Source organism: Anastrepha ludens, chromosome 2 (genome assembly GCF_028408465.1).
Source record: "Anastrepha ludens isolate Willacy chromosome 2, idAnaLude1.1, whole genome shotgun sequence".
Taxonomy (NCBI): Eukaryota; Metazoa; Arthropoda; class Insecta; order Diptera; family Tephritidae; genus Anastrepha; species Anastrepha ludens.
The window spans coordinates 65,449,973-65,469,966 of NC_071498.1; the positions used below are offsets into that span (position 1 = coordinate 65,449,973).

The 19,994-nt window shown below is 32.2% G+C and overlaps 1 protein-coding gene across 1 annotated transcript in view; it reads left to right on the top strand.

The window, feature by feature from the left end:
- The window catches only part of LOC128864850 (uncharacterized), an 84,832-nt gene that overhangs the window by 53,804 nt on the left and 11,034 nt on the right, over positions 1 to 19,994 (top strand). The window contains exons 3-4 of the mRNA XM_054104637.1: positions 3,259 to 3,420; positions 3,601 to 4,467. Coding sequence (XP_053960612.1) covers positions 3,259 to 3,420; positions 3,601 to 4,467 — 1,029 coding nt within the window. The remainder of the gene's footprint in view (positions 1 to 3,258; positions 3,421 to 3,600; positions 4,468 to 19,994) is intronic.

A 19,994-nucleotide genomic window follows, 5' to 3' on the forward strand; every position in this document is an offset into this window, starting at 1 on the left:
TTAAACATGCGTTATTTTTATGGCATGTGACTTCATTGATGCTGGGGCTCCCTTGGCGAGCTTCGTAGTTGAGCATTTAGTCAACACCTTTTCCACGATCTCGAAAATGAACGAATGGCTCGGATGTTATTCATTTAAAGGTCTTGATGCGCACATTTTTGGATTCTTCATATTAGGTCGACCCTTGTGAGCATCCAATTGACGTCTCCAAAGTGGCTAATAATATAATTATAGCTCCATGGAATTATCGCTGACCGAAATGACGATTTCAGCAAAATTTCCGAGGGAAAAAACATGTCAGTAATGTCATAACTCCAAAATTGGCGTTAAACTTTCACGCGCCGTAGTTGCATTAGCTTCTCGACAAACAAGTGCAGATTATCAGTTGCAGCACTTTGATTTGCTAACATAGCCCCCCGAGCCGAAATTACGCCTTGTTTGCCTCTAAGCTGCTATAGCATCGTCCTCTATGGTGGAAAAAAATCGTGAGAGTAACTTCAACTGCCACTTCACCGGAGATTCGACAACAGAATTCTGCCCGCTCCCACACTCGTCCAATTAGACGTTGTTCAGACAGCAACGAAGTAACAGAAACGTAAGGCTGCGCACCCTCGATACAGCATTTCTAACCGATGTAGCGGATATAGCCCATCTAAAACTAACGAAGCTCTGCTCGTTTATTAAAGCTACCGGATGGTTTGAAAGGGAACACGTAGAGTAAGGATAAGCTCCAGTGGTATCACAATGGACCTGCTGAAGGCCTAAGTGTGTCTTACGACAACCACCCTACCTACCTACCTACCTACAGAAACGTAGATTGTGTTAATTTTTTCATATATCACGAACACAATCTAATTTTTTTATAAACACAACACTGTTATGACTTCTGTTACGTCCATATGGGCATATTTTATACTTACGTGCCTGGAAAATGTTTTTATATTCACGGTTTTACTACTTATTGCTCAAATTATGCGTAAACAGTTTTATTGTGCATATTTTGGAAAAAATTATTATGCGCTTAAAAAGGCGATAATAATATTATGTTTCCACCCCATCTCAATGTCTCAAATCTGCCGCAGCTACGGAGAACAAATTAACAAACACATAGCCTATACTTACATTTCAAATGAATTATGGCGTACTTTTGTATTTACTCATTCAAATTCTCTGATATTTTCTTCATCATACTTGACTGGTCTTAATAACGCCTGTGGTGTTCACTACACGCCTACTCATTTCATCTGTCATAGGTACAGTGAGTGTTGAGTATGGTCAGACCTCCCATGACTGCATTTCATTTAACCTAGAGAAAATAGGAATGAAAATGCTCAACGAATTTTAGGATTTTTTTGTTTTGAGAAATGTGATCAATTTTCGCTCAGAAAAATCGTTTATGCTAAAGTTGTACTCTGCTCTTAAACTATGCATGTATAAGTGTACATACGTACATAAATTTACTCCCATCCCCTATTATCAGTGTCGCTTCGCTTGCGCTTCCTACCCCAATGACATTCGTATTATCACTTCAACTCAACGCTGAATATTAATGCCTTCTCTGATTAGATTTAATCGTCGTTTGTTGCTGTAGCTGTTGTTGTAGTTGAAATGCTGTTTTTTGCTTGAGGGTGGCCTTGAAAATCAAAGCTGATGTTTCAATTGGCCTTAATGGTGCTCTTAATTGGCACTTATAAGAGTCATGAATAAACGTTGTTTGGTTGGTTGGCTGACTGACTGACTGGCTGGCTGTCTGTCTGTCTGATCGCCTATGTAGCTGGCATTCAATTTTACTTTGAGTAATGGACTTTGAAATATCCTAATTTGAGCATTTCCGGGTAAATGAATGCCGATGGGAAATTCAATTATTTGAAGCTCACAAATATTTGTAGTCAATGGTAATTATCATAACTGTAGTTGAATAAATTATTAAAAGCGCATAAGAATAGATTTACTTGAATCGATAATAGGCTGGCTAATGGCTAACATATGCAAGAGAAAGCTGAGAAAGATTTTCATCGAAATAAATACTAATCAAAGATTGTTTCCATTTGTAAATGTGTCAGAGAAAATATAATAGAAAATTCGAAAATGGAAAAAAAATATTTTTGTGATATTTCTTATTGTTACTTGTGGGACTACTTCTCAGTAAATACTTGGTTCAATGCACCATGTATTAGTGATAGAGAAAGGTCGGTCTATTAACAGTCACTCCAGCCAGTCCCGGAGTGAATTTCTGTCATGACGAAACTTATCATAAACACCATTTGCCCTACGGAGGCGGTATAAAATTGTGCATCTATCCCTTTGTTGGACAAAATCAAGACGCATAGCGAACATTGGGGAGAAGCTTGTCCAATCTTCGTTGATCAAGACGTTTAAATCTAGCTTTGTATTATTTTAGCTTTTTTCTTCCACTCGAAGAAATTTTTATTAAAAAAAATGGTTTAAAATTTTTTTATAAAACATCGATTTTAAAAAATAATATTTTTAGTTTAACGTAAGCTTCACCCTGTATTTTCAATGCTTACATGTACAAACATATGTATGTAAATTTTTATTTATTTTTCTTGATTTCGTGGCTGAAAAGTCCCGGGCCTAACAAAGAAAACACGTTTTTTGTTTTTGTTCAAAATTAGCTTTATTCATCAACGTAATTTCCATCCTGAACAACACAATCATTCCAGCGCCACTCAAGAACATTTCAATACCACTTTTGTAGATCGATTTATCCTTTGCCTCAAAATAGACCTCAGTTTCAGCGATAACCTCTCCATTCGAGCGAAATTTCTTACCGCCGCGCATTTTTTTGGGTCTGTTCGCTCCCACTAGCCGCTGGGAGCGAAATCTGGCGAATACGGTGGATGTGGGAGTAATTCGAGGGGCAATTCATGTAGTTTTGCCACCATCAACATGTTCTTTTGATATCTTTACGATGTCAGCTAACTCACGAAACTTCACTTTTCGATCATTCAAAGCGATTTTGTGGATTTCTTTGATGTTTTATGGTTTTGTGTGTTATACTATATTATTAGATGACATTTCTAAGAAGACCTAAAAAACTACGATAAAAACAAAATCTCTCTGCACATATTATCGCACATGCACATAAGTAATTAGGCACACATTTTTTCTTTTATCTTTTCTTTATTCTCAATGCATCATTACATGTTTCTGCTTTAACGCTTTTCCCTCCAACTGTATTTAATAACTAAATTACACTGCAACTAAATTTTATGCATTGTTTGTTCTCGCCTACAGCCATTGATTTGCAACTAGACACCACGCAATTGACGGCTGAGTCTACAACGACAACAAATACGCCGTCCGGTGGTGGTGGCGGCGGCGGCGTCAACACGCCATCGCCAAGTTCAAGTGGCGGCAAACCGCAACGCATACTTTGTTGTCCCGATTGTGATGATCGTAAGTTGAAAAAACTAACGTAAAAAATAGTTAACTATCGCGTTGCACAGAAACCAAATGATCATGAAAATCTGAATCGCGTGTAGAAAATGAATGAAAATTGAATGAAAACTTAATTGAATTGAATGCAAACTAGCTAACTAACTATTTCAATTAACTGCCATTTTTTTCCATCAACAGCTTTCAATGAAGAGCATTCCCATGCGCAGCCATGCGTAGCGCTTCAAACGCAACAAACACAGCAACAAGAGCAACAACCACAACAGCTGCAGCAGCACCAAGAACAACATCAACTGGTGGAGCGCCAGCAGCAACATGAGCAGTTAGGCCAACAAGAAGAAGAATCTAGCTTTGAGCAGCAGCAGCAACAACAACAACAACAACATCCGCAGCAGCAGCAGCAGCAGCCACACGCAGAGCAATTACTTCAGCCACCGTCGAAGAGCGCGCACGTTACGCTCCCCTCACCCGAGCAAACCGAACCCGATTCCACCTCCACCTCCACTTCCACCAACAACACAGCAACACTGCGACATTTCCGCAAACGACGCGCTAGCGTCAAATACACCGGAATGCCTGCCATGTTAACTGGTGCCGGAGGTGGCAATTCAACAGCCGCTGCTGCTGCGCTAATGGCCGCTGCCGCTAGCAATTCGAACGCCACCGAGGACGAACTGTTGCTGATGGAACGTGTCTTGCGCAACAGTCATAATTGTCTCTTCTGTGATGCACGGTTCACCAATGACATAGCGCTGCGTAAACATCATCAATTGGCGCACAGCAATCAAGCCTCAATGCCATTTGTGTGCTCGATCTGCAAGCGTGGTTTTCGCATGCGCACCGCACTGCAACGACACATGGAAACGCACGACAGCGAAGGACGACCATACGAGTGTACAATGTGTCATGTACGCTTTCCACGCCCCTCTCAACTGACACTACACAAATTGACGGTGCATTTTCTGCGCAAACCGCACACCTGCGAGGTGTGTGGCAAGCAATTCGGAACGGAGAGCGCGCTCAAGACGCACAGCAAATTTCATGCAGGTAAGCCAAGTGGTTCCAATGTGCAAACACGCTAGTGCGATATTGTACATATATACATACATACCTGTAAACATATTGTAGCGGTTGAGTGGACCTGTAGCCGGCTGGCAGCTACCTGGCTGGCAGCAGCTCAGTCGGTTGGCAGGCTGGTAGTAAATAAATAATAAATAAAATATTTCAATTAAAAGTATACATACTTGTACCCCTTAAACTCCTCAAGTAGTAACGGCGCGGTGGCGAAAGTAGCACATACATACATATATGTTTGTGCTAGCTAACGCTGTCGTCGCCGATGCCCTTCAATTCAATTTTATGTTCATGTTTGTTTTTTGCTCGCGTTAACGGGTGTGAGTCTTATAATACGAGTATTTCGTTAATTGGTGACTTTGCTTTTTCTACTCTGTGCTAATACTATTATCTCATTACTGCTGCTATTACTAACACTACTACTAAACTGCAACTTTACTACTGTTTACTGTTTACCACTACTACTAACACAACTCCTACCACTACTTGTATACTCCATTTCTGCTACTCCCACCATTATTCTCCCTCCGCTGTCTCCAAGCTCCTCTTTAAGAAGAGCGAAACACCCACCGTATCCTTCCATTGCGTTGTCGTCGTCGTCGCCGTCACCGCCGCGTTGCATGCTCCAGTTGACTTTACGAGCACATCGTAATTTCCGACAATTTTTTGTTATGATTTGTATATTTTTCTTGAACATATAATTTAATTTTTTTTATTTGGTATATATATTTTTTTTTAATTTAGCTTAAGCAAACACATTTGATTTAGTGTAAGTTTACCGCTTCTATGCTGACTGCTTCGTTGCGTTTTTGCAACAGAAAAACAAAACTATGTTTTTGTTTTTACTTTCAAGGCAAAACTTACTTTTTTACATTGTTGCATAGCTACTTTTTTGTTGGCAAAACTTACATTGTTGCATAGCTACTTTTTTGTTGCTTTTATATACCAATTTATAAGCTACAAGTACGTTCAACTGCCATATCTTATTTATGCCATATATATTTACATATATTATAAATATTGAAAAATTATTATACTCGTACTACAGAAAAATTACTATAGAAAAAAAATTGTATACTATCAACTCAACATCACATACCGTAAAGCGGAAATGTAAGGGAAAATAGAAAAAAAACATTTTCAAAAATACACCAACAGTCGGTCAAAAAAGTTTTGGTACAATGAGCTGTTTTACAACATTCACAAGGTTTTTCATGCAAAATTTAGTTTAATTTTATGTTTTAGTATATTCTTGGCATAATAAAAGCCTTCAAACGTTGTTCAAAATTAAAAAATAAATTTAAAAAAATTTTAGAAATTTCGATATTTTTACTCAGAATTTAAAATTTTTCCTAGAATGCAATTTCATAACTAATTTCAGTTTATTTTTTAGTATAGTTTTAGTATAATTGAAGTCGTCAAACTTTGATCAAAATTAAAAAAAATTTTTTTTAAATAAGAAGAAAAAATCTAGGAAAACGTTTAAAAAATTCCAAAAAAACAAAAAATTATTAAAACTTATTTAATAATTTTTTTCGTAGTATGCAATTTGATAGATCATTTAATTTGAATGCAAGAAAGTGCAAGTTTAAAACTGCTGAGTTATTTTTAATATTTTTTTTGCCGATGGTCTCTGGATTTGCTTCTCTTGAAGCATTCAAGTGTTGCATGGAAGAATATGTAGAAGAATTACGCACTAGAATCAAGTGAGCTATAAAGCTGCATAAAAAATGCGCATACAAAATGCTGTCGGTCTAAAAAGTTTTAGTACAGTGAGGTTTTTTACAATACTCACAATATTTTTCGTGCTACATTTTCTTCGTTAATTTTTTACGAAAATATAGTTTTTAGTATAATAAAAGTCGTCAAACTTTGTTCAAAATTAAAAAAACAAAAATATAGCAAATTTATAAAAAAAAATCGAAATTTCTTTTTAAATTTCTTGAATTTTTTAAACTTTGTATTGTATATAAAATTTAAAACTTAAAGTATTTTGTTTTTATTGTAGTATGAACTATATTTTCATACAAAATCGAAAATACGAAAAATTGCTAATATTTAAAAAAAAAACTCACAGTAACATAACTTTTTTGACTCACTATACATACATATTCTTAACTGCAATAGTAAGGCATGGTGAAAATGCGTTAATCGCTCACTGCGTGTGTCACCCGCATAACTACCTTCGGCATAGCATCAGCGCTACCGTAACATTTACCTCTTCCGTTCAGCTGATAAGAATTTTTTTTATATTTTTTTCTTTAATTTTTTATGCTTCTTAGCTTTGCGCCATTGTGCTGCTGGCCGCATTTTAACTTTTGTCGTCTTAATGAAGTCGTTTCACTAAGGTTCAAGCTAAACACGCTGCGGTGCTGCGCAACTTGGCGTGACTTTAACGAATTACACCTCGAAATGTGGTCGTAATTGTTGTTTTAAGACTATTTAAATGTTTTGAAATTACTTTAGAAAGTAAATTAAGGCATCTGCAAACAAACACTTTCATGTTTACCTCAGCAAGTTTTAACTTTTTAATGGCAAAACTGTTAAAAATTACCACTAAGAAGCTGTATATGTCACTACACTAAAGTTGTTAGATTTTTGTCAAACATTTTTGTTTTTTCGTTTTGTAATCTAGGTGGTCGTAAGCAAGACCATTTATTCGAGATATCTGTTAATTGCAGTTTTCATTTAATTTATGCTGCACACGCAGATATCTTTGACAAAACAACTTATACGACTTTCACCGGTTTTGTGTTTACATTAATGAATCTTGATTTTCATCAGATATTATTATTCTTTATGAAGCTGGCAGTGAAATCTCTTAAAAGTTTTAATTAAAAAGTGAAAGCTCTCATACTAGCTTTATAGTTATTGTTTACTTTAAAGGTCAATGAAAGCTCTTTAGAAGCTCTCAAACTAGCTTTCTCGTATTTTTTTTTTTTTTTCTTTTTAAAATTTCTCAAAAAAATTTACTTAGAAGTTAAAAGTTGTAGTGGAAATTCATTGGACATTTTTAAGTCAGTTTCTTGTATTTATTTCACGTTTTCTGTAGCTTTATTAAAAATTCACCGAACAATTGTACTGAAAACTTGAAAGCTCTAATGAAAAATCTTTATTAGCTCTTTAGAAACTAGCTTTTTTGTTGTTTTTTTTTTATTCTGAAATTGCTCAAAAAAGTTTGCTTTAAACTAGAAAGCTCTAATGAAAGCTCTTTGCACATTTTTAAATTAGTTTTTTGTGCCATTACATTTTTAACTTTTCCGTGTATCTTTATTAGAAGTTCACTAAAAAATTGTACACAAAACTTGAAAGCTCTTTAGAAGCGCGCATACTAGCTTTTTAGTGTTTTTATTTCGTTCTGAAATTCCGCAAAAAAGTTTACTTAATACTTGAAAGTTCTTAAGAAAGCTCTTTGGAAATTTTTGGATCAGGTTTTTGTGCCAAACCTTAACGATAAGGTTTTCTGTGTGTTTTTATTACTTTTATTTAAAAAATTGATTGCTCTCATGAAAGTGTTTCAAGATTTCTTGAACGACATTATTTATGTAATTAAAGTATTGGAATAGTTAAAGCGCTAGTAAAAGCCCGTTAAATCCACTTTGTGCCATTTCTCGTATTTTTTTTTTTTTTAATTTCCTTAAACATTTTCGCATGGTATATCTTGAAGAACTTTATTGAGCTATTTATAGCTTTCGTGACCGTATTTTTTAGTAAATATAAAATAAAATAATATTAAAATAAGCTTTCATGAAAGCTTTCATGTTCTTGTTATATGCGTGTCGGTATTTTTAAATAAATTCTTCAAAGCTTCCTATACAGGCAACTTTAAAGTTATATCCGCAAATGAAAGCATTCATAAAAACGGTTTAGGAAATTTGGCAATTAAGTTTCCTTGACTTTTAACAATTTAAACTTGACTACAGGAATACTGATTAAACATTTTTTTTAAAAGAAATCTTTATGAAACATGCTAAGCTTTTACGATAGCTCATTCAAAATTAAATTACGTATTTGTATAATCAGAAAGATACTCTTAAATTTTCCTTTATCTGTCCGGAGGTGAACGCTTCAGAAAACATATTTTTTAGCACTTTAATATTTCGTATTCCATTAATTTGATGTAGTCCACATCACTTTGATATGCCAACAGCACGCGCACTCACCTCTGACCTAATAGAAAAACAATAGCAATGGTGAATAAGAGCGCTTATTAAAATTCCAAAAGCGTCTTGCAGCAGAAATTATTAAATACCAAAAGTACTCCTACTGTTCCTTATACCATCAAATCTGGCTGCTTTACAAGCTACGTAGCTTCTACAACCAAATTTTTGTAGCTTCCAACAATTGAATGCACACCCCATACGAACTGTTCTGAAAATAAGTGAAAATCAAGCACAGCCACCCCGTCAATGTCACACATTAAGAGACTCCTGCCTGGCTGAAGTGGTAAACTGCCTCACTGTCTCACACGAGAGGCAAAAATCAAAAGTCTTTACATTGCATGAGGGGAAAGCTGTGAGGAAATATTTTTATTTGCATATATTTTTTTATTTCCTGTTTTTGAATGCTGCGCAGAAAGCTAATATTATTATTGTTTGTTTTATACGTACATACATACATACATATATTGCATATCCTTGTTTTTTTCTTTTTTGTTGCTCAGTTCTGAGTCGTGAATGGGATTCAATCAATAATTTGCAATTTTTCACGCTTACGCCACAAATTATGTAAAAAGAAAAACAACAGTAAATATTAAAGTACACCGCACTTTGTAATATTGCAATTCAATTACCAAATCGCCATATCAAATAACTCTGTAACCCTTCATTGGGTTCGCAGCCGAACATCCATTAACCAATGACGCCCATTTTGCGCACCCAACCTCAAACCGCTGCAGCAAATACGACATAATAATTTATTATTATTTCAAAACATAGAAATTATGTGTGTAGACACTCATACGTACTTAGATAAGAATCAATCGATGTATGTACATATGTACATGCAAACTCCTACATACATACATACACATATGCATGTAGTTTTAGGTTAAAAATTATTTGACTGCAATAAAACCCTTATATTTATAACAAAAGATCAACTGTAAATATGCATATGCCCGACTACGTAAAAAGCATAGATATCTACACACATATGCACATACATATCCGCATACCCTATGCCTCACATGCATACATAAATATATCCTTAAGGACACGTTGACGCCCCCCGAAAAAAGCGAGAAGTGAGGCTGCATAATAAAGTACCTGTTTTGCGTGGTGTTTGTTGCAAACACTCCGGAGATTACTTAGTTTTCATGCAAATATGTATGTGTATGTGTTAGTAGCTTTAGTTCTGCTACATATAAATTACCTGCTGCGAAATGCTTGCATATGCGTTGGGGGTAATTTATGTAAATAGGAATTATATTATAAGTACCTATGTATTTGTGAGCACGCCCTCCAGGCATACTCCGTTATATACATACACACGTACATACATATGTAGATGCGTTGTAACCCAATATCCTTGTCGTGTTTTTTTGTATTCTTGGTTTTCGGTATTTCAAGTTGTTTTTGTTTTCTTTTTTTTTTTTTGATCATTTTCATCCACTTGTTCGCCCGACTGAATATTAACCAGATTTTGTCCTTTTTGTTTACGGTAGCTTAAAAAATAATAAAAAATTACAAACACGTCGGGTTTTTTATTATTCATCGTCTTTGTTAGCTATTTTCGGTTTACTCTTTAAGTGGTGCGCTCTTTTGAAGTCTTGCAGGCACTTAACTAAACCTGATTAGACAAACTGTTTTTCGGTAGCACTTAAAAAGGTTTGAAAATGAGAAGAAGGAAGCCTCATTATGCCACAAAAAGGGTAGCAAAGTGTGGCGGAATTATTAAACAAATGCATGGCAATAGTTTGGAAATTAAAACTTTTACTATTAAAATCTCGCTTTGATATTCAAATATTCATATAAGCAAGTTTTACGAAGCATGAAGGAATCTGGTGCCGAAACAACGCACTGGTGATTTGAGATTAATTAGAAAGTTGTTGAAGAATAAAACGATGTTACTTTATTTTATAGGATCCAAAGCGAGTAATCAGTAATTTACGAATTTTTACTCATTCGAACATTGGTTCAATATATATTTTTGGGTGTTTGGCCGAGCTCCTCTTCCTATTTGTGGTGTGCGCCTTGATGTTGTTCCACAAATGGAGGGACTTACAGTTTCAAGCCGACTCCGAACGGCATATATTTTTGTGAGGAGCCTTTTCATGGCAGAAATACACTCGGAGGTTTGCCATTGCCTGCCAAGGGGCGACCGCTATTAGAAAACTGTTTTTCTTAATTTTGGTGTTTTCACCGAGATTCGAACCGACGTTCTCTCTGTGAATTCCGAATGGTAGTCGCGCACCAACCCATTCGGCTACGGCGGCCGCTGGTTCAATGCCTATGCTAAATATAACACATGGGCTGAAAAGTCCTGGACCTAACAAAGAAAACACGTTTTTTTTTGCTCAAAATTTGCTTTTTTTTTCAACGTAATTTCCATCCTGAAAAACACAATCATTCCAGCGCCACTCAACAACATTTCAATACCACTTTTGTAGATCGATTTATCCTTTGCCTCCAAATAGACCTCCGTTTCAGCGATAACTTCTGCATTCGAGCGAAATTTCTTACCGGCACCCACTTTGAACAGAGTTTTCTCATAGTCAAGTGCTCATGCAATATAAAGCCAACAGATTCTTTTGATATCTTTACGATCTTTTATTTAACTTTCATTCAAAACCATTTTGTGGATTCCTTTTTCAGGTTAGAAATAACTGAAAAAGCGGTGATTGCAAAAAAACCAGTGCCATATGTGTTAGGCCCGAGACTTTGTAGCCCATGTGTTATGTATTTAGCTTCAGCAAAGCTCTATTTCCACCAAGCATCACCTACAGTTACGTTTAACTACAGTTAAGCCTTCAATTTAAACTCCCTAATTCTAATACACTTGTTGTATCTCTCTGGTCGGCTAACAGAAAATGTTATGTTAACAGTGATAGCCATATTTACGAATGTAACATTTTTTAAGGCATAGCTTAAAGCACAGCCCGAGTTCTTAGTAATTTATTACGTTCTGTGAATTTGTTCTTTCTGAACTTATATTTTTTTCGCCTAAGTTTTGAATAGGGTCTATTAAGGGACGCCAACAATTTGAGGTATCAAAAGTACCTCTATTTCCACAAAAAAAAAAAAAAAGAATATATCCGTCAATTGCCTGCTTAGCTTTATTCATAACCTCGACTCGGCCAAACTTCAGTTAAATGTGGCTTGATTTATATGTTTCGCCTCTCATTGTTTCCGTTTAATTATTGAATAATTAAAGTAATTATTAATTTAAATACTAAATAATATTTTATATAATATTTTATTATATAATAATTATTAATATTAGAAATTAAATGATGTGAAATTAATATGAAATTTTTAATTTCAATTTATTTTCTGAAATTTCACTTTAAAAAATAGTTTGATTTAATATTTAGAACTTAATAAATTAATACATTTTTTCACTTACATTAAAAAAGTAGTTCTATATATGTATATGGTATATATTGTTTTTAATAGTAAAAAATAGCAAAGGGTTTCCAATAGGGATGACATGTAAGCAATGTATTGGCAATCATATTAAAAAAACAAAACTAGCATTACTAATTACTCCTTCTCAGGTTTGTTTAACAATTCCTCATGCCAAAATATACACTTCATTGACATAAAAGCGCATATCAGCCCCATGGGAAAACCCTTTACATATGTATGTTAATTAATGGTTGGTCGCGTGCTTATGCCTCGTTAAATCTAAGTGCTCGCAATAAGTGTAGGAAACGCTAGCTTATTAAAAATTCATTTTATTATATTCGATATTTATAAAATATAAAAAAATCTAAGTAAACTTAAATTAAAATATCTTTAAAAAAGTTTATTATTTAAGCAATTTATTTAATTTTTTAGTTGCACTAGTAGTTAGCATAATAGTTCGTAAAATATTTTAACGCGCTTATGTATCGTAAATAAATAATGCATACCAAAGTTAAATACAAACACAACTCGTACTGAAACAGAAAACTAAAAAATTAAAAAAATACGTAAATAAGTTTTTAACAACTTAATTAAATATTAAATGTTTGGCAAGCCGGCTGAAATATGGAAACCATTAAAAACAAATTTAAATCCAAAAGGGAAAAACATTCTAAAAAAATTAAATGAAAAATTTTTAAATTTATCAAACAAACATCTAAGCAAAATTAAACTAGAAAAACTTACAAATAAAAATATTAAACTAAAAATTAAACTAAATGACAAAAATGTTATACATTTTAAGAGCAAGTATTAAACCCAAACTAAAGGGAAATTTGTTTATTTAAAATTATTATAATTTATTTAACTAAAATTGAAAGGAGTCTGAAATTTTTAAACTTTTAGAACTAAATATTAAACGCAGAGGGGACGCTAAACCCTTGTTTTCTAGCTTAACTATAGAACTTTCGAGGCTAGAGAAGTTGAGAAACACTAATTTTAGAAATAATTTTTTGAACTACAGGCTGAAAAACACATTTTTTACGGATTTATGAAACTAAAAAGCAGAAGAACAAAAACATTTTAAAATTAGTAGTAAACCAAAAAAGAGTAGTTTAAGAGTTTAAATCGTTTATTCATCACGAAAGTAAAGGCTAGCCTAGCGTATATTTATTTATTTCTAAAAAGTTTTAAAACAAGAGTCCAATCAAAAAGGAGTATAAGAAAATTTGTATATGGATGATAAGAATAAGGAAAACTATTTTAAATATTTTTAAACTTAAATGAAGAGAGTAAAGTAAAAAAAACCTGAACAAGCAAGCACTTTTGAAAACAAATGTTACGTAAAACTTAAAATGAAAGGAAGCTTTTACTTTACCATAAATTAAAATGAAGGCATACTCAAAGGGAAGGGAAGCGAAACACTAGTAAATATAGGGTGGGCCATGTAAAATTTGCTTTTTGAATCGGCTATAAAAACAAAAGCTAATCAATATTTTTTCCAACTTTTTTTTATTTTTTGATTGAACATTGTCATTTATGAATGAAAAATAATATCGTTCAAATGACTGCCACGACTGGCTTTACAGTAGGCCTCTCGATCAACCCAATTTTTAAGCACATTTTCGATTGTTTGAGCTCCAATTTCATGAATGGCAACTTCGATTTCGTGTTTTAAAGCATCAATCGTCTCTGGATGGTTCGCATAGCATTTGTCCTTAACGGCTCCCCACAAAAAATAGTCCAACGGGCTTAAATCACAGCTCCGAGGCGGCCAATTGATATCGGAATTTCGGATTATTCGATTTTCAAAAACGGTAGTCAAAAGTTCGAGTGTAACTTTGGCAGTGTGACAAGTTGCACCGTCCTGTTGAAACCAAATGTCGTCCATGTCATCCTCTTCAATTTTTGGAAACAAAAACGCGTTGAGCATGTCACGGTAACGCTCGCCATTTACTGTAACCGTGGAAGAAGAAGAAGACTCACCACTTTGGAAATAGGTTTTCAATATTTCCCAATTTTGTTCAAGCGTATAGCGTCCCATTTCGTAAATGTCAAACCTTTAAGTAAATTATGAACACATTTGACAAATCATTTGTGTTACCATTCTCAAATAATAGGTGGTTCAAAAAGCAAACGCTATATGGCCCACCCTGTATATAAAAAACAAAATGGAAAGGATACTGTAAAAAATTGATTAACTAAACTAAAACTTAAAAACTGAATTGTTTCAGAAAGTTAAGATACTAATTAAGGTAGGGAAATCAAAAAATACTAAAAGAGAAAGGGAAAACACGTTTTTAATTAATTTGATTTTAAAGGGAAAGGGAGTTAAAAACATTTTTTTCTTTAATTCATTAACACGCATTAGTCCCTTGCGTCAATTTGATAACAAAATCGCTTCATTTTGTGCGAATGACAATCAATATTTTTTTATTTTGAATTTATTTTTCAGTGTATTTTAATTTGTTTTCTACAAAAAAAAAGAATATACAGAGAAGTCTGTATACTCAATTTTTTAGTCCGTACTTTTTAATTTTTTGTTGTTTAAATTTGAATATTTTTTATGTTGAGCCAAGTAGACATTTTTTGTCAAGGGCTGATGCGTGTTAAACTAAAAAGCGAGGAAAGTTGAAAAATTAAATATTATTTTACCAAAGAAACAAGAAAGTGAAATAACAAATTTACTAACTACAAATAAAAAAATTGATTGAACTAATAACACTGCGTTACAAAAACGAACTTTTTTTCTGTCCTATGAACCAAATATACCTTTTCGAAAAGGGGAAAAAAATAAAAATACACGTGTATCGGCGATTTTCATGTACACTTCAGAATTTTTTTTTTTATGTATAAAATATAGAGCTCGTAGTCCGCCTGTGTGAAAAACTTTGGATCAATTTTTAACCCTGTTTCCGTGATCCAATCGGGGTTTTAAATCTCTATTGTAATGCGGATTGAAATACCTTTTTTTGATACCCACATCGGCATATCTCATGCAATTTTTTTTTTTGAATTTCGAACAGGTGGCAATCCTGTGAAACATTGTCAGTGGCCACACCTAGGTGAAAAGTCTAGAAATGTGATACACTATCTGTGTGCCCAATTTCATTCAAATCCGTTAAGCTAATCCTGAGATCGTGTGGCTATACAGATATGCATACAAGAATTGCTCGTTTAAAGTTATAAAATACAAAAAAAACAAAAATTGTGACGTGTACATGAAAATCGCCTTTACACGTTTATTTTTATTTTTTATCCCCTTTCCGAAAAAGTATATTTGGTTCATAGGACAGAATGTGTGTAACGCGGTGTAAGGATAGGAAGCTTGAAACCATTTTTTTTCGTCGAAGTAAAGGGGAATGGAAGCAAGAAATATGTGCTTAAAGGGAAAGGAAGCAGAAACAAAATTAAGGGAAAGGAAGCAAACAAAATTTTTCATTTTATTAAAGAATTATTTTTCATTTTATTAAACAAATGTTTTTTTTTTAATTTTAATTCATTCAAATAAAGGGAGAAGAAGCAAAACCGCTTTTTTTATTTAAACAATTTTTTTTTTAAATTCAACTCAATAAATTAAGCCAAAAAAAAAAGGAAAATTTAATTTTTATTTATTAATTTTTTGTTTGTTTTGTATTTTTAATTCGATAAGTATATTTATATTTTTTTTATTTTAACTCGTTCAAATAAATATAAAGGAAAGTTATAAAAATACTTTTCTTTCAAGCATTTTTTTATTTTTGTTTTAATACCACAAAAAAAGGGAAGGAAAGCAAAATCTAATTTTATTTTATTTAAACAATTTTTTTAAATTTCAAATCGTTAAAATAAAGGTAAAATAAGAGAAAACATTTTTTATTCAAACAGTTTTTTTTTTTCAATTTGAATTCGTCAAATAGATTTATTTGTTTTTGTTCAAAAATTGTTTTTTTTTTAAATAAAAGTAATAGAAGCAAAAATTTATTTCCCTTATTCGAACTATTTTTGTTTTTTAATTTAATTCCTTAAAATAAAGGGAAAGAAAATAAATTGTTTTATTTAAACTGTTTTTAATTTTAATTCGTTAAATATTTTTTTTAATCGAACTAGTTTTTTTTTTTTTTTAATTTTAATTGGTTAAAATAAAATTCAAAGAGGAAAACAATTAAATTTTTTTTTTTTTATTTTAATTGTTAATATTAAAATAAAGGGAAAAAGTGCACAAACAAATTTTGTTTTATAATTTACTTCGTTACAGTAAAAGGAATTTTTATTTAATTTTTTTATTCAAACTATTTTTTTGTGATTTTAATGTAAAAAATATAAAAGAAGGAGAGGAATATTTCTTTTATTCGAACTATTCGTTAAAATGAGGGGGAAAAAATTGTATTCAATCTTTTTTTGTTATTTAATTCGTTAAAATAAAGACAAAGGAAGGAAAAATAATTTTTTTTATTTAAACTATTTTTTTATAATTTTAATTCGTTAAAATAAAGTTAAAGGAAGCAAAAAGTTATTTTTCTTATTCAAACTATTTTTGTTTTTGTTTTTTTAATTTAAGTAAATTCTTTTATTCAAACCTCTTTTTAAATTTTAATTCTTTGAATATGTTTTTATTCGAAATAATTTTTTGTTTAATTTTAATTGGCTAAAATAAAATTAAAAGAAGAAAACAATTTTTGTTTATTCAAACTTTTTTTTATTGTAAATCGTTAGTATTAGAATAAAGGGAAAGGGTACAAAAACAATTTTTGTTTATTCAAACTATTTTTGTTTTTTTATTTAATTCGTTATAATAAAGGGAAAGGAAGCACATTTTTTATTCAAACTATTTTTTTTTTATGATCTTAATTTGTTTAAGGTAAAAGACGGAAACGAATATTTCCTTTAATCGAACTATTCGTTAAAATGAAGGGGAGGGAAACAAAATAAATTATTTTATTCCAACTTTCTTTTTAATTTTAATTCGTTAAATATTTTTTTATTCAAACGATGTTATTTATTTTAATATTTTAAAATAAAAAGAAAGAAAGCAAACACAATTTTTGTTATTAAAAAAAATGTTTTTTGTGCTGATTTCAATTCGTTAAAATAAAAAAAAGCACGCAAATTTGTTTTGTTTTTAATTAATTAAACTAAAAAGCGGGTAAAGCTAACCACTAAAACAAAAAACTATTATGCCAAAATAGTGACAGAAACAGTAAAACTCTCAAAACTAAACTAACTAACTAATTTGTCATTAAAATACGTAAAAGTGAAGGGACATTTTTTAGGTTATTCAACTAAAAAGTAGGGGAAACTAAAAACAATTTTTAAATTTTTTATAAAATATTACAAAATAAGAAATTATTAAACCACAGACACAAAAACACTTTAAATTTTTAAAATCTTAAACCAATAAGGGAATTTTAAACTACTCAAAAAAGATAGTCTAGTTTATATAAAAATTAAAATTGATTTTAAAACGTGCTCTAAATTTAAATCGGATTTTCTTAAATTTATTTGCTATCTAAAATCTCTTTATTTTTTCTATAAACAAGACTTGAAAAACAATTTATTTAACAATCAAATAATAAAAATAAAAAAACAAATCAAAAACTAACCAACAATTTCGGCTTACTTAAATATAAAAAATTAAAAAATTCTAAACCTTAAACGCCAGCCATATAAACCAATTAAAGAAACAACATATTTTACTTGCTAAAAATTCAATTCCAAAAACAAACAGAAACCATATATTTCGAATTCTTGCAAATTTTAATATGATTTACAGCGCCCAGCGTTGAATGCGATGTATGCAAGCGAAAATTTTTCCTCAAGAAAGATCTGCGCAAACATATGCGCCTACATACCGGCGAACGTTTTTACAAATGTGACTTCTGTGCGACCTCGTTTATGCACTACACGCGCCTTATGGGTAATATTATATGTAACTGTATTGTAAATAAACCACTTACCACCTACATACCTACATGCCTACCTACATATTTATAATCATATACAGGGTGTTAAGAAAAAAATGAAAGTGAAATATACGTAAGAAGTAAAATATACAAGGTGGCGCAAAATTAATCATCCAATTTAGTTTTTGAATATTACTTTTTTTTATTTAGTAAAAAATTAATAATAATTACTAAGTAAACAAAAACAATTATTTTGAGTTATGGAAATCTTTATTTTGGCCATTAAGCGCTGTTGTCCACGAATATTATTGACGTACGACGCTATTTGCAGAAATTACAAAACTTCCGATAGGGTGATTAATTTTGCGCCACCTTTTAGTATGCGCCAAAAGTAGCAAAAGAGTCTTAATAAATATGAATTTATCAAATACCGGTTTTGGAGTTATGACAAGTTCTTATTTCCAGTAAACTGTTTATTTAATATGTACAAACACACAAACAAAGCAAAAACAAAAAATGCGTGTAAATAGAGAATTCGTGTAAAAAGAGAATTAGGTAAAAAAAAATTAAAAATAATACTTTTTAGAGTTCACTTAAGATTTTATTTCGTGCTTACGCATTTCAATTTATTAAATATATTATGAGAAGAGAATTATTAAACGGCGAGAGCAAAATCCTTCGAGTCTCAGAGACTTTTCCTGAGACTAATTTAAACTCTCCATACATGCGTCGAAAAATCTCAGTCTATTTGCTCTATTAAATTCAAGAAAAATTCATAAAATATAGAAAATGGTATTAAAAGAAAACATTTCGTGTAAAAAAAAAATCGTGTAAAAAGAGAATTAGGCGTACATAAGATGTCCAGAGTGACATTCCATTTCCAAAATTCCATTTGACATTCTTTTCTTGAACACCCTGTATACTGCATACTATAATTCATGAATAGTTATAAGTCCATATGTAGTTACATTCATATGTACGCACTTATGCATATATAAATTTTGTATAGCTGAAGGCATCCTTGTTAAGTTTTAGAGTACTCGTATTTAATTAAATTAAGTTTATTTTCATACTTGACTTTGGTTGACTGCATGGCTGAATGCCTTGTGCACGGCCTCCTGACAAAGCATGAGCAAACAAATACACATAAATATAATACATACATACACATATACATAGATATATTTTATGTATATTAGTATAACCGCAAAGAAACAAATATGCATGTGTGCCTTTAACAAATATGCTCGCGTGTGTGAGTGTGTGTGCGTGCGTCCATCATTGTATTTATTTAAATGCTGTATTTACTGTACTTAAGTCAAATGTGCTTTTTGTGAGGACCTTTTTAAGCAGCAATTCAAGCATTCATATACAATAAGCAGACAAACAAAAACCGCAGCAAACAAAATGCTGCGCTGCTTGCACACCGCTGCAGATACACCGACCCACAGACAGACCAACAGACAAAGAGTCGCAAGACAGAAAAGCGGCAAAGATGCCAAAAAGCCGCAGGATGAGCTGACGGTCATGTACACATGTACCACAACAACAACAGTTATATGTATGCACAACACTCTTACTTAGTTAGAGCGACCGTCAGTCAGTCCTGCCAGCCAGTGCCAGCCTTTATTGAGTTTCGTTGACTTGGTTCTATTTTTTTGTTTTGCGCTATCTCTGTCAGTTAGATTTGACTAACTGGCAGCGGCGAACAGATGCACTGATGTGCTGATGGTCGGTTGAAGTCATAGACAGCCGGCAGTCAGTCAGTCAGTTTGAACGCAAATGGTGTTTGTGGTTAAACAATTGCGTGATCTTTCAACTTCGTTGGAACCCTTTAATGTTTTTAATTGTTTTTGTTGTTGCTCTTTCAGTTGTTTTTTTTTTTTTTGTTATGTTTTTATTTGCGCATGCCAAAGCGCGTGAAAAAGTCAAGAAATAATATTGTCAGAGAGGTTTTGTGTGAAGTGTTGATTGCTTGGTGCTTGCATTGTTAAGCAACGGAGGAGAAGAACTGCGAACTGTGAACGGCTTTGTCTTGTGCTAAGCGATTTTC